The following is a 15716-nucleotide window of genomic DNA, read 5'->3' on the forward strand; positions in this document are numbered from 1 at the left end:
TTTCACTTTCACTTATTAATCAACTAAACAGATGATAGGTGATGTAGATTCTAGCCATTTGATGACATATAGTAATTTTCGTACATGACTTTATAATACGTGAAAGTTGTAGTTCTCAATCCTAACGTAAACTAAAGTGGATCACTTCGTGATAAACTTATCCTTTGACAGTAGGGTAAACATCTTGTCAACAAAAGTGAGACAAACTTTCTATAACTGTGAAGTCTCCACAGTTACAGACTCACCAGGAATAATTATATATTCTAGTATAGATGACAGCGATATTTGATCTACGTGGTACTAGTTGATAAGTGAATCTGCCGGTAGTAGATCAATGGCTGAAAAGTCGAATAAAGCATAATTTACAATCCAACTACAAGTAAGCTGTGTAAAATAAACAGCTAACACAGCCGACGAACACCACTAAACATAGTTACTTAGAATAATAGCTCATTTCAATGGTATACAAATAAAGAGCTTCTTGTTAAGCGACGCATATTTTTGTCATGACAGTTAGTGGCTGTTGATCGACGAGGTAGAATAATGTCTCTAGGTCAAATATGGCAACAGGCGAACGCTAATAAGTATGTCCATGTGTCAAAATCTGAACAAAAAGATAGCTATTGATCGACATAACCATGGTTTTGTGGAATAACTAGCCAGTTTTCGAGCTTTTTCTATTTCTTGATGATTGGGGAAACTATGATTTAAAAAGGCGTATCAGTCAAACTGACTACTTTGAGTTTATCATAGTTCCTCAACTCTACTTAAAATTATTGTTAGTCAATTCAACTGATAGTTTTGATATGATTACGTTTACATCACACATAAATTGTATACATATTAATCCATACTAACCGTGAAATGAATAGTTCCCCGTCCAGTATTTCCATGTAAATTATCATGTTGTTCTAATAATGTTGCAGAAAAACCTAATTCTTCGATTTTTTTAATTAATTGTTTAACAGTGATTAAAGTAGGTTCATAGACGATTTCTGCTTTCATAGCAATTAATGCAACCAAAGCAGAGTGAACACCTGGGAAGTTACAGCAGAAAAGAGAGAAAAAACAAACAAAAAATAAACACACGGTATGAAAACTAGTGTTATTCACGGAATTCAATAGAACAACATGTAAATCTATCTATATTTGGATCAATTTCATTCTTTTTTCTATATAAACGTAATTAAAAGAAAATATTTCACCCAAGTTGCTGAAGTTGATGTGTAAGTTATAGTTTTCCAAAAGGAATGGAACACTATAAGGTAGATGAATTTGAAGCGACTCTTCCAACATTTCAGAAGTTTACACAAACTTCAAAAATCATTGAATAAGAATGGAGAGAGCGAAAAAAAAGAGAACAGATGATAAAGTTCAAGTGTCTGTTTATTTTACAAGGGAGGAAAAGTAAATACATTAAGAAGTTAAAAATTGTGCACGATTATGCGAGATTAAAGAGGTAAAACATTGAGTGTGAAAATTTTGTACAAACTAATTTTTAAAATAAAGTTTCAATCTGAGATACTAGTTTTCTTAATTTTACTATTTCATACATTAGTGCTTAAAAGTTTATTTATTATTTATTTAAACTCATGAACCTTAGTACAAAGAGGCACCAAATATATATGCACCACACATATCATTTGATTTATGTGAGGGCTGGAATATTACCCGGGAGGTTTTCTTAGGGAGCGCCACTCTCCTGTTTAAAAGTATTGACAGTTGAAAAGTTCGACAACAAAACTATGATATTAAGAATACAGAAGTCATACATCAATGTTACTAGAGAATTGATATGAACAGTAACAAATTGAAGAAATGGACTTGGCATCTGTGCACACGATATTCAAGGATTAGTGGTTCCCGTTTGAAAACAACATGATTTTATATATTTTATTGCCTGATAGTAAACTTTTAACCAGTCAAAATATAACTAATTCATGTACCAAATGGTTGGCTGTTCAGTGTTAAGAAAAAATAAATAAATAGTTTAGAAGGTTCCGTTTTGTGATATTTTTTGTCTACCATTGAAATGTCTAGTTCAAACATTTTGAAAACTATTATTATTATTATGTGTTGTAGGCAATGTTGAGTTTGAAATTTCATATAATGGACTGATTTCAGTCACCTTTGAAAACCAGGAGGTACTGGATAGCGGTTTCATGATAATATTAGGTTACTCGGTAATAAGACACCACCAGAGAATGAACGCGGAGCCTTCAGGTTTCGCTTTGAGCACTCGACATTGAAACCACTGAGCTAGTATCCGAATGTTTAGATTTCTAACTTCAATCGATTCTTGATATTGTGTAACTATCATCAATTGTCATTGCTTAGACTTGTTGTACGTTCAACATGGTTGAAAGTTAACACTATTTTCAAGTCACACTTATATACATGGTGTAGTGTTTTAGTTAAACAAGAGGTAACGACTAATTTATTCATATAAAGTACAAAAATTAAGTTTTAAGTACTAAGTAAAACGAATTTCCTATGATTGATATTGTTCGGATTTTCTTAATTCATGAAGAGAATGAAACGTGAGTGACAGTACAAGTTGAATAAGATAGAATATTATTATATACAACTAAATTGTAATTCCTTTGTTTTGCCTTAAGCAAGTTTAAATGTTAACTGGAAAAACAAAATAACATTTTAAAAAAGAAATATTAAAACGTTCTAACCTTTTAATTTTAATAAATTCTGTTCAATATTATGTACACATGAACTACAAGTCATTCCTGTAACATGTAAATAACATTTTTTATGATGTACATTTAAATTTATTCCATTAGTTTGATATGATAAGGATGTTGATAGATGACCATTAGAGTTGGATAACGTAGTAGTGGTAGTAGTAGGATTTGTGCACAAATTTTTTTTAGATAATAGTAATGACGATGACGATGAATATGGAATGGTATTAGGTAGATAATCGTTTAATGGAACTTCAGATAAATAATTTACTGTAGTTGAAAGTTGTAGTTGATCTAAGTATAAAAAAAACATCATTAAGTATAAATGAGAACAATGGATTACTTCAATTCTGTCATATTTTATACAATACTATAAGGATAGAAAACTAATAAGGCGGGGGATGAAAAAGTTGAAATACTAAAAAGAATTCACTAAAACTAAGTATGCCAAGATGCGTATGATAGTTTATTTAAGTACGTATTATTAATTTCTACCATTTTGTACAGTTTACTTAACCAGAGGATTCTACAGTTTTGTTACATGACTTACATTGATTATATAGCGGCAACCTAATGAAATAGTGTCATGAATTAGTTTGATCATTACCACAAGGCTTCGTTCATTGCACTGTCAATGTAAGAATGAATGTTCAGCGTGAAATAATGAAAATGGTTTTAAAAAGGGAGATCCCTACGATTATCCTATTGATTTGGACAGTACACCAAACAAGTGATGTATTGCGTAATCAAACTCTTTTAATAATTAGGCTAAAAGTTAATATAAAAAGTGATTTTTTTAAGTGAGTTGCAATTTCCAGATAAGGCTTCTGATCCCTCTTTTCCTTCCCTCGAAACTTCATATCAAAATAAAGTATATGTAGTCAAACATAAAGTGAAATTATACTTGACAACCGGTCCTTACCATTTTTATCAATCAAACAACGTATGTATGTGATTGCTGTGACTACTAAGCGTAACAGTGATGTTAACGAAGATAAAATCGACCAGCATTTCAGATCGAAGTGGATGAAGTGCACTTGATACTGCCTTCATATTATAACAGTTAACAATACAATGAAAGTATTTTACTATGCACATGTTCGTGTACGCGGCTTGTACTTACACTCTTAAAGTGAAGGCTATTGATACAATCTGATTGTCGAGACGGACATGCGTGAAACAGGATTCAAATAAACAACTTCATTTGGTAAGATCTTAAATGTTATTTGTAATCGGGATTCAAAGTGGTTTAATAAAAAGGAACACATTTCTACTATTCTAGTTATAATTGAACATATTCGAAATATTTTTGAGTAACCATTCAATGCTCATATTGTATGTCACTGTTTTATCGGTTAGCAACATGATTTCCAATGGCTATATATATATATAATGGTTTCGAAGGCCTTTCGAGATTTGTTCAGCAGGTCAGTACCATTGAATTTCACGACATGTATGACACAATATTTAGTCGATAAACCTTTTGTGGAGTTTGAGTAACAGTATATTTTATTAAACGTTTTACAATCTATATCTTCAGAACTGTTTAAATTTAGTCTCATCACTGAGAAAGTAAGCAATACAAAAACACTACTCATTTCTTTGTATTTTTATTTACAAGTGAATTTGGTAAACGGAAGCATTTTCCTAATAAGTTCATGCTTTATTCGTACCATTTTGATCAGAAGGAAGAATGTCCACATTTGCTGAATCACTTGTAACAGATGATGTTTGAAACCCAAGCTTTTGTAATTCTAAATGAATTTTGTCAACATTAATCTCCAATAGATCTGAAGTGATGTGAACCAAATCATCCTGGGTCAACGCTTGTACCTTTGAATTCTTCGCCAGTGTGAATTTGCCCTCTTTATCTGATAGTGAAACAGAACAATTCTTTATATTGTACAGTTGCTTAACTGATTCTTCGTTGAAATACGATTCAATTTTTCGTACACATGAATGGCAGTGCATTCCGTATATGGAAACAGTGATTTCGTAACTATCCAGCTGGGGCATCATTCATAAGAAAAACGGATGAAACGAAAGATAACTAATTTGCCAAGGTGGATTTAGAGTATTAGTTATTATAAGTGAACAAAACTTTTAAAAAATCACAATCTTGGTCAACGACAAAGATCTACTATACATTCTGTGAATGAAATGATCAACTAATGCATTTAGTGATTTTTAAAATTCACCTATTCGGCACATATTTGTTCGAATCCTAAAACTGTTTTCAACACAACTTGCTAGACAACAAAAATAAGAGACAGGTATTCCATTCATCATCTTTGAAGAAGCGTATTAAGGCTAGATTATACATTGAATAAGATTGGAAATTAATTAGTTGCATTAACTTACAAACTCTGATTGTAGAAATAAAAACTTAAGTTTCCACTTTATGTAGCCTCAACTTATGAGGCTTATCATATTTGTTTACTCAACAATTTATTTCAATGAGCAGTTAATGGTTATAGACTCGTCAGAATATTTGTAACTAGCTCTTAATTTCCCAATGTTTAAATAAACCTTCGTGAGAATATCCGATAAAACAAGATTTTTCAAAGTACTCTTTCTCTATAAAAAGATCATACGAAGTCACTGGATGATCTAGTATGCTAAAAATACATTAAAGTGGAGTGCTTTCTCTACGTCTTCAAACCCATAAAAGTTTATACGAAAATAAATCCTAGTCTTCTGGGTTCTTTATGTCCCTATTTTCCTCTTTCCAAATTTATTTCACTGGATTATACTCCTTGAATATCATCTTCAAACCCTAATCTTTTCGATTACTGCTTATACTCTTACTACCTCTAACACTACGGGATTTGAATCGAAAACTGCATCTCTGTGTTAATGTGGTGTGGCAACTCGAACTGATGTACGTACGTATGTTGTTACTGACTGACTGAAATATAGTATGTTTATTGACGTAGTGTAATCATTAGCCAGACAGCAAGCAATAAATAATTAGTCATTAGTGGTTTTCAGACCTCAAAAGATTGATTTTAGTTCTTATAAAGAACTAGAATCAAACGGAAAGTCATCATATACAAAGAAATTAATATGGAACTTATATTATTCAACTAAGTACACTACCCTATGATGTTTTCACAAGCTATAGGTAAACCACTTACCACTAACAAGAACGTTTAACTCATCATATTAGGGTAGGTTTAACTTGAATGACAAACAGGTCGTTGAACACTCATCTGGATGAGTAGGAATGAAATAAAGATCATAAAATGTCGCTTTTGTGGGTAGAACAATAACCTAACGCAACTGTTCAGTCAGTTTAAAGTATTCAGACGGTTACAAATCTTCCGAGATTTCACATCACAGACTAAGATCGACCGAAGAATCATTTAAAATTAGGGGGCATTAGACAACCGTTTTGTTTTAGTTATGAACATCCACAATCTCGCCAATGGTCCTTAAGCATTCAGGTTTGGTGGTGTGAAACTAAGCATTGGATAATTCTTCACAACTCCAATATTTTAATGGTTATAATTGGCAAAGTAATATTCGACTATATGAAAACGATACAACAATAGTAATCAACTTACTTTACTTGTATAGTCTCTAGAAGGGTGATCATTTGTCGCATTTTCATCACCATGGTTAGAAACGCTATACACTTCAGAATTATTTGCAACTGAATTAAGTAATTTTATTCGAGCAGCTGGATATTTTTTAGAAGTTAAAAAGTCAGAAATTTGTTTCATTAAATCAACTGTAACACCTTTATTTGAAGAGTCACAAGGAATAGGAGATAAAATATTGATAGTTAACAACATTCCATTCTGAGACGAAGCCAAAACATGCAAATCACAGTTTGAAAGATTCATGGAATCAAGATATGCTTGAAGTAGTTCATGTAATTTAATAGTATTAATTACTCCGTCAACTTTGACAATCAAAAGATTTTGATGAAAACTTTGCAAATTCGCTTTGTTAGATAGATGAATAGTTGACAGACATTCAGATTTCATTGATGATGGAATTCTACTGTTATTTGAAGTTGAAACGTTTGTGCACATAGAAACTGTTTGAGGTTTCGTAATGGCCTTAAATCCTGCCTTACTGACACAATCTATCAAATCTACAAGGTAACATTAAATGAAGGTAAATACATATGTTTAACATAAAGAATATATTAGATCACCAGTGAAGACCTGGAAGCACAGGATGGTCGTTTCGCTCTAGTATGGGACTGCTCGGCAGTGCACATCCACGATCCAGCACGCGGGACTCGAAGTCCGAGCCTTCGGTTAACCTCTAGATCACTGAGCGGGCACCCAACAGTATTAACGTCTAACTTCAACCAATCCACGATATTGTGCGACCATCACTGTCTTAAGTGGATAACTGTCTCACACCTGACACAGTGGAACTCCAGTGATCACAGATTTACACAAGGACTCCGAGAATCACCTCTCGAAGATAGTCACTAGTGAGCCCATGATACTTGTAAAAGGTTGTGGAGATGATTGAATCTCATTTAAATCATGAATCAAAGAAAATGGAAGGTGGCCGCGCATTGTTGTGGATTGGTTGAAGTTAGAAATTAACACAGTTAGATGTCAGCCCAAGGGTCTAGAGGTTAAGTGTTCATGAACAAGACCAAAGGTCGGGGGTTCTAGCCCCGAGTGCGCTGTCGTAAATGCACACTGCTAAGGAGTCCCATACTAGGACCAAACGACTGTTCCCCAGATAAACGAACTTTTCGCCTTGTCAATCCTTAAATTATTTATTACAAGGTATCACAACTATACACATGGTTTGTAGACAAAATCAGTCAACTTTTAATTATATGCATTCATATATTACAGAAACTTATAATTTAAAAAAAAACTGGGAAATAATTTGCAGGACTGAAGGGATGATATATGTATGTTTAGTGATAACCGGACGAGAACCGGTGCTTTCAACGTGGTATGGTTGCCGGCTTAGTGGTAGCCAATCAATTGGCATCTAAAACATTAGTGTCGACTATTCCGACAAATCACCCACTTCTCTAAAATCTGTGGAATGCATCCTCTTTTCATTTAGTTAAGCAGTATGATCGACATTTATGCAAGAACTATAAACATGTCATTGTCACTTGAAGATGTGAATAGTATCCCCTACTGTAGTATTTCTATTTTTAGCGTTTTAAAGGCATCAACACACTTTACGAATGAATAAATAACTTACCAGATGTTGTTACTTGCTGTAAGTGCCATATTTCTACAGTAGATGATGATGTATTAATCCGAAAAGTGACTAAATTAGGTAAACATACAAGAGATTGATTAATCCTATCTTCACAGTCAGTGAAAATGAGGTCTTCAACATATAAACACGTCTCTAAAGCTTTACCACTGGTTTTATCCAAACAATCAGGAAATGTCTCCATTTCGTAAAAAATTGGTTTAGCTTCAAAACCCATATTATTGACGGTGGTTGCAAGACACTCAGGAGTGATACTGCTTTCTTCATCGTAGATAATAATCGCGCGTTCAAATTTAAGGGAGACCTGGATGAAAAGTTAGTAGAATTTGATATAAAATGTACTGACTTAAAATCCAGGATACATTCTGGAAATCCAAACAACAGCATCGTTAAATATTCAATAACTACAGATACACCAAACAAAGAAGCCAAAAACTACCCAAACTATACAGGGGACTATTTCAGTTAACCAGTCACAACGTAAAATTTAGTACGTATGTACATCAGTTCAGGTTATCATACACCATTAGGACAGAGAGATGAAAATATCAGGTCAAATTCCATAGTGTTAAAGGTAGTAACAATACTAGTGGTGATAGAAAAGATTAAGGATCGAGGATACAATTAAAGAAAATACAAGCTGACGAACTAAAAACAAAAAAAATAGTTGTGAGGAAATCAGAGGCTCAGAATTTGATGGAAGACAAAGAATGTATGCACCTGAGCAATTGCAAACGATTTTGAGCCGCAAACCTAAGTATTTATGAAATACAAACGCCCGTAAGTAAAACAACACATACACCGACCTTCTGGAATCGAATAGATGCATTTGCACCCTAGAGAGTTGATCAGTATGTTAGCTTACTAAACTCTCATTGTTCTGGATAACCTGAAAATTTACTTAAGGCTTTGCGATCATAAAAAATGATCATAGTTAAATGAGATCCGCCTACAGCTCCTTTTGTCGTTTTCAAGAAATTATTACTCATGGAGGTACTGACTATAAGCAAAAAACATCGCTGAAGTCAAAAGCATACGATTTCCCTTGTATCTGAAATCTACTAATAGTTTTATCGCTCTCCAACTGACGTGTCTGTTACGGTAAGAACTCAGAGGACAAATGTTCCAGCAGACAAAAGGTGACGAGATTACCATGATAGACATGCCTGGACACCGCGTGATGGCAGCTGTGATCAAAACTAGTGAACTACCTGACTTACCAATCTACCAGTAGTAAGCGTCAATATCTCGAAATGTAACGAGTTTTAAAAACAGTAACGTTTTCGAAAGTTTCAGCCGACCACTATTTTATCTGAGCTTCAGGAATAACTTGCTATTGCCACTGAACTGTTGCAACCTGTGTGAAGAATCGGCACAGAGTGGTTCAGTATTTCTATATTTTATTTTTTGGATTTCCCTATAAAATGTTCATTACCATTATTATGATAAAAAAGTAGGCTGATTGCACAAAAACTACGCCCTTACCGACACGAACAACCTACTTTGTACAAAATGTGTAGCCGTTAACGATATTATGTTTTCTCCCTTTAATGTTTACTTGTTAAATTCCTTCAAATGTAACAGTACACATCGCAGCTTGGATAAAACCCACAACTTCGACAGGTTCAACGCATTTTTGCGCGAAAAGCCTAACCATAAATATAGAGTCCAGCATTTAAGAAATCAAAAAAGTGAGAACAGGATCAAATGAAAGATGATTTACAATTATAAGTCTTGAAATATAACTTACATTGACAAAAATCACATTGAACTGCTTGTTGATGACTGATTCTATAAGCTGGACACATGAATTGCACGTCATGCCACGAATAGATATGGTAGAAAACCTGACTAACTTCATACCTCGACAACATTGAATCTAAAAGCCTACGACTGACCGTGTAGTCCGGTGGCTTGAAATTCCGCTCAAACTTAAGGTCAATTAAGCGAATCAAATTATTATGGACGAAATGGGAGAAGCTATAGGCTAGTTTCCCTCTGATTATTAGTGATCCGTATGAATATATCTTGTATGGCTCTTGATAAGTTATCTGAACCACTTCAGCTGGTAGCGGATTCGAAGACTTTACTAGCCATAAGGTTTAGAACCTGTTCATACGGTACAAGTAACTGTAGTCAACACCTAACTTCCTAGTATTTCCCAAAATTCAGGTCTCAATAGCATTCAAGTAGGTATTCCAGGAGAGTCCAAGGTGATGTAATACAAAAGACTATCGGTCTTCAGCCGCCTGTATTAAAAAATTCAAGGGTTTATACATTATAGTTTTCCGTTGGAAGGCTTGAATCTTGGTTCGACGACTGATGTATTCAGTTGCCTTCTGGTACACTTCTTTGAAGTTAAGGAGGAAACACAATTTTTCCATACTCTTTACGAGGTCCCATAAAAGTGCCGAAAGCTAAATGGTAAATAATTGTGGCTGCACGCGAGCTTCAAAGTTTCCGAAGCAATGTTTTCCCGAAAGACATTTTTTCCGTTAGAAGACATGAAAGTACGGGATATCAAGTTAACTAGATCTTTCGCAACTAATGACAATTTTAGGTGGAATGACCTTAATTGAGTATGCAATTTAAGACTTGTCGCAAATGTAACAATTTGAATTTCGAAGATTTGAGGGCATACTACAACTGAGAAGCTGAGTCATATATTCCTGACATGCTAGCTTATCACGTTTGTCGTAAACATCTCTCCAAAACCTGACACTCGCGAAATGTAATAACTCAGAACAAAAGTATGTTAAAGATGTGTGAGGGTCCATTATTTACTAAAGGCTGAAAATGCACTTATATTTAATGAATTATGTGAAAGAAAGGAGTAATCATTGGTCGAATGTTAATAGAAGCCAAAATATTAGTCGGAATACGAGGAAGATAATTCAACTCTCTCATAAAATTGATGAATGGAAGACGGCTCTGAGCCCCTTATAACTCAAATGATTAATATCCAGTGATTTGAAGAGCTGCTCATAAGTCAAATTCCGACTCACTAACTGATCTTGTTGCTCGCTTTCGGATACGCCTCATAGTACTTTTACCATTTAGGAGTAAAAAGGAGACAATAAACTTCCATATTCGAAAGGGAGCAGTAAATTCGCATCTCTCAGTGTGCAACGTATTTAGTCGGTTTTTACGCATTATGTTACAATGATTTTGTGCTTGTCATGCTTTTCTCTTTGCCTAAGTACATTTGTAACAGCTTGGGTTGATTAGTTAAGAGTTGAAGTCAAACAACAATAGAGCTCAATTATTCATTCACTTCCTCATTTCGTATAGGCACTATATTTCCTATATTCTTATGTTTTCAATGTTGAAAAGCTATGTGTGTTCAAACAGGTAACTACCCACTCCCTTGTGAATGTGCCACGACCCTTAATAAAGACCTATTCACTGCTAGTTTAGTTTATCAGAATGGGCAATCAGGAAGCATCAATTCCTCTCATACCTCTAACAACACTAGAGATTTTTTTCATAGTCAAATACCCATGTCTCTTGGTATTTCTTCCATCCCTATCACAAACCCCTCGCCGAAGACTTCATTTTCATGAACCAACGGTGCCATCTGTTTGAGGTCAAGAGATTTCTTTCTGGTTTCATCAAACATTTCACTAAAACGTACACTGAACCTCTAAATGTTGAAAAGTTACACCAAATAGGTCAATATGCTTTTGTAGGTAGACTCGGGAATCCCGTGCCATTTTAGCACTCCATATCTCCGGAACACACATACAGGATCTGTAGTCTATTGTTAGAGCAGTGATAATAACGAAGTAGATCGTAATACTACGGACCTACCTCACTCAACCAACTGGATATCCGAGCGATGAAATGCAACTCAAAGCACAGGTGGATAGTGTCAAGTCACTATTTATGACAGCCAGTTTACCGAAGATAGAAGTCATGAAGTTTGACGGAAGCCCTCTGAAATTTTGGACGTTCATACAGGGATTCAAGGCTAACATAGCCGACAGAGTAAATGATGACACTCAGAAATTAATGTACCTGATACACTATTGTGAGGGCATAGCAAAGGATGCTATAGAGCACTGTGTTTTATTACCAGAAGAAGGTTATATTAAAGCAGTTAATAACATCAAATAGGTCAATATGCTTTTGTAGCTAGACTCCGGAATCCCGTGCCATTTTAGCACTCCATATCTCCGGCATAGCAAAGGATGCTATAGAGCACTGTGTTTTATTACCAGAAGAAGGTTATACTAAAGCTATTAATATTCTACACGAACAGTTCGGCAGACCATATCCCTACATAAGTCACTCCATAAACGGTGGGAGAGATCAGGATAGCCATCAGGCAATTCGGGAAAATTCGGGAGAAAAAACGTGTGCCAACAGACTCGAAAGAAGGAGACTTCATCAAGATACCAAAGAAAGTAGATCTGAGCAAATGTGAGAACTGTAGAGGTATCACACTAATATTGGTACCAAGAAACGTTTTCAACGGTGTGTTGCTGAAGCATATGAAAGATTCAGTAGACACCCTGATTCGAGATCATTAAGCTGACTTCCTCAAGGATCTATTGCTTACAGAACACATGGCGACACTACAGACCATTGTTGTGCAATCAGCCGAATGGAACTTGTCACCACACATCAACTTTCTTGACTATCAGAAGGCGTTTAACAGTTAGGATGTGAGAAAATTATGGGAACGCCTTTGACACTATGATGTTAGTAGCTGAGAAAATCGACAACATCGTACGGGGTTTATACGTCGAACTGAACTGCAGGGTGGTGAATAGAGGACAGACGACAGAAACATTCCAAGTGAGGACTGTAGTCAAATAAGGCTGCTTACTCTCCCCCTTTCCATTTATTCGGGTGGTCGACTGGATTATGAAGACCTCATCTGAGAGGAGCACAGAATAAAATTAACAGTTTGGAAGCTACTGGATGATTTGAGCTTCTCAGATCACCTAGCTCTTCTATCCTATTCACACCAACAAATGCGGATGAAAACAACTAGTGTAGTAACAGCCTCGACATCAGTACGCCTCAACATACATAGGAGATAAGGCAAGATCTCCATATACAACAAAGAGAACATAAATCCAATCACACTCGATGAAGAAGCTCTGGAAGAGGTGAAAACTTTCAAGTGTCTGGGCAGCAACATCAATGAAGAAGGAGGATCTTATACAGACGCAAATTTGTGGGTTGGTAAAGCAAGAGCCGCATTCATATAATCGAAGATCATGAGGAACTCAATACAACTGTCAACCAATGTCGAAGTCACAATCTTCAATACGAACGTCAAGACAGTTCTACAGTACGGAGCTGAAACATCAAGAACTACCACAGCCATCATCAAAATGCCACAATTATTTATGGAAAATTGTCTACACAAGACACTCAATATCCGTTGTCCGGATACCATCGGCAACAGCCTACTGTAGGTGAGAACAGGCCGACTTCCAATTGAAGATGAAATCAGGAGAAGACGATGGAGGTATAAAGGACATTCGTCGTGGTAATTATCAGACTGTGTCACGAGGCAAACGCCAACTAGAGATCTTGAAGGGAAACGGAAAAGAGGAAAACCAAGGAACACATGGCGTCGGGAATCGGAAGCGGACATAAAAAGGATAAATGGCATTTTGGAACAACTGGGAAAGTTTGCCTCGGATGGAGTTGATTGGAGAATCCTGGTGGGTGGCCCATTCTTCTCCAGAGTTATACAGACAACGATAATAGCAATAGCGACATCTGTTAGTAACCACAACCAGGGATCTGATGCGGATGTGAAGGTGCGTGTCCGAAAGGTATGAGCAGTATATCCATAATCGAAGGACATCCGAAACTCAAAAAATTGTCAACCAACACCAAGTTCAGGATTTTAAATGCGAATGTCAATACAGTTCTACTGTATGGGGCGGAAACTTGGAGAACTATGAAAGTAATCATCCAGAAGATAGGTGTGTTTGTTAACAGCTGTCTGCACAAAATACTTCAGATTCGTTGGCCAGACACTATCAGTGACAGCCTACTATGGGAGAGAACAAAACGGACTCCTGTGAAAGAATAAATCAGGAAGTGGATAGGACACATCAAAAATAGCATCCAATGCAAGCCTTTATTTGGAATCCCCAAATCCAAAAGAGAAGAGGAAGACCAATAAACACATTACGCCGAGAAATGGTGATAGACATGAAAGGAGTAAACAACAATTGGACAGAACTAGAAAGGATACTCCACGACAAAAAGGGTTGGAGAAGGCTGGTCAGCGGTTTATGCTTCATTGGAAACAACGAGCGCAAGTGAGTAAGTAAGCAACCACAACCAGAAGGTCAACAGATATTAGTGGACTACAGAATCGTCTCATGAATCGGTAAATGCCTGAAAGATTAACCTGCCTGGGTCCGAACACTATTCCATGTAAAAACAATGTGAATTCAGTGATGGAAAGCCTACGCAATAATCGTGAGGAATGGTAAGAAATTTGGTCAATAGGGCGAAGACGACATAAGAAATAATACTAGATCTAAGCCTAAAATTGTGTATCTGCCATGAGGTCTACCTAACCTATGAAATCTTATGTGGAAGTAATGTGGACCTAATAAGATGTCTTATTATTATTCTTGATACCCTGTTCTTACTTATTTTTCTTCAACTCCCGGTTCTTCTTTCACTAAGATCCACTCTTCGCTTTCCAATTAGCTTTTATGGTTTTTATGATTGTTATCTAAGCGTTCACATTTTTTACGTCATTGACTTATTTCCTCTTGTGAAACATTGATTAAGGTCTTTGTTATTCTTATTACAACTAGTACATGTGTCTTCACACTGTCAATTTGCACTTTTTACTTATTATGTTTATCCATATGATGAGACTACCACATAAGATTTCATAGGTTAGGTAGACCACATGGCAGATACACAATTTTAGGATTAGATCTAGTATTATAGCAGTACTAATAACAAACTAGACAATAATTCTACTAACTGACGGCTCTTCTGTTTTCAGAACCTCCAAATGCACTTATCAATTTTAATGTGTGTGGCAAAGCACGCACACACTGGAAGAACATAGAGAAGAGTTCATGTTCATATTTTTGAGCACGTATATTTGACGATTAAGAATAAAAACCATTAGTAAATGATGACGAAATAATGTCCTTATTCCTTAAGAATATGTCAAGTTACCTTTTAAAGGAATATTGGGAACTCTGTTGGGCTAGCTAAGCCGACAGCGAATTTCAGCATTTTACTACTCGTAAGGCCAAGAACGTTTGCCTACAATACATTCCGCTATGTTGTGTCTCAAACTTCTTGATCTTATCCTCGAGGTTTGTGTTGGGACTGAGCTTAAGTAGAAGACGCCTAGGAGTGTATTGTATGCTGTACGTCATTAGAAGGCCACCTCTATACGCCTACACTCTAACGGGTAAATGTTTGGTGAGTTGAAACGTTTATCATCAGACTTGAATTTCAGTCCTCGAACTGATTTCGTGGCTGGCGGTTAGATATGTTACATTGCATCCTTATCCTTTCGAAGTTGGTGAAGAAACACGTTTACATACTCGATGTGGAGTTAAATAAAACTGTTAAAGATTATGTGGGAGTTAATACCGTCGTAGTCACCAAAAGGCGCCTCAAAGTTACGAGTGCTAGTTTTACTAGGGAGGCATTTTTGTCGCAGTTAGCTCAAGACTTTAGATCATAAGAAACCAACACTCCTAGACTTTTTTGTACTTGGGATACCTCCAGAGTGGAGTTATCTAAATTATGTTCGTTGTGTGTAACATGTCTCAGATGACTACTTAACACTTTGAA

General features: G+C 35.7%; 1 protein-coding gene across 1 annotated transcript in view; it reads right to left on the reverse strand.

The window, feature by feature from the left end:
* ATP7B (ATPase Cu transporting protein 7B) overlaps positions 1 to 9832 on the reverse strand; it is a 60780-nt gene extending 50948 nt beyond the window's left edge. Inside the window, exons 1-6 of the mRNA XM_051219312.1 lie at positions 9661 to 9832; positions 7893 to 8214; positions 6263 to 6798; positions 4370 to 4703; positions 2685 to 2990; positions 859 to 1037 (exon numbers count right to left, since the gene is read on the reverse strand). Of these exons, the coding sequence (XP_051066171.1) occupies positions 859 to 1037; positions 2685 to 2990; positions 4370 to 4703; positions 6263 to 6798; positions 7893 to 8214; positions 9661 to 9771 (1788 nt within the window). The 5' untranslated portion in view covers positions 9772 to 9832. The remainder of the gene's footprint in view (positions 1 to 858; positions 1038 to 2684; positions 2991 to 4369; positions 4704 to 6262; positions 6799 to 7892; positions 8215 to 9660) is intronic.
* Positions 9833 to 15716: the final 5884 nt, after the last annotated feature.

This window comes from Schistosoma haematobium, chromosome 4 (assembly GCF_000699445.3).
Source record: "Schistosoma haematobium chromosome 4, whole genome shotgun sequence".
NCBI lineage: Eukaryota > Metazoa > Platyhelminthes > Trematoda > Strigeidida > Schistosomatidae > Schistosoma > Schistosoma haematobium.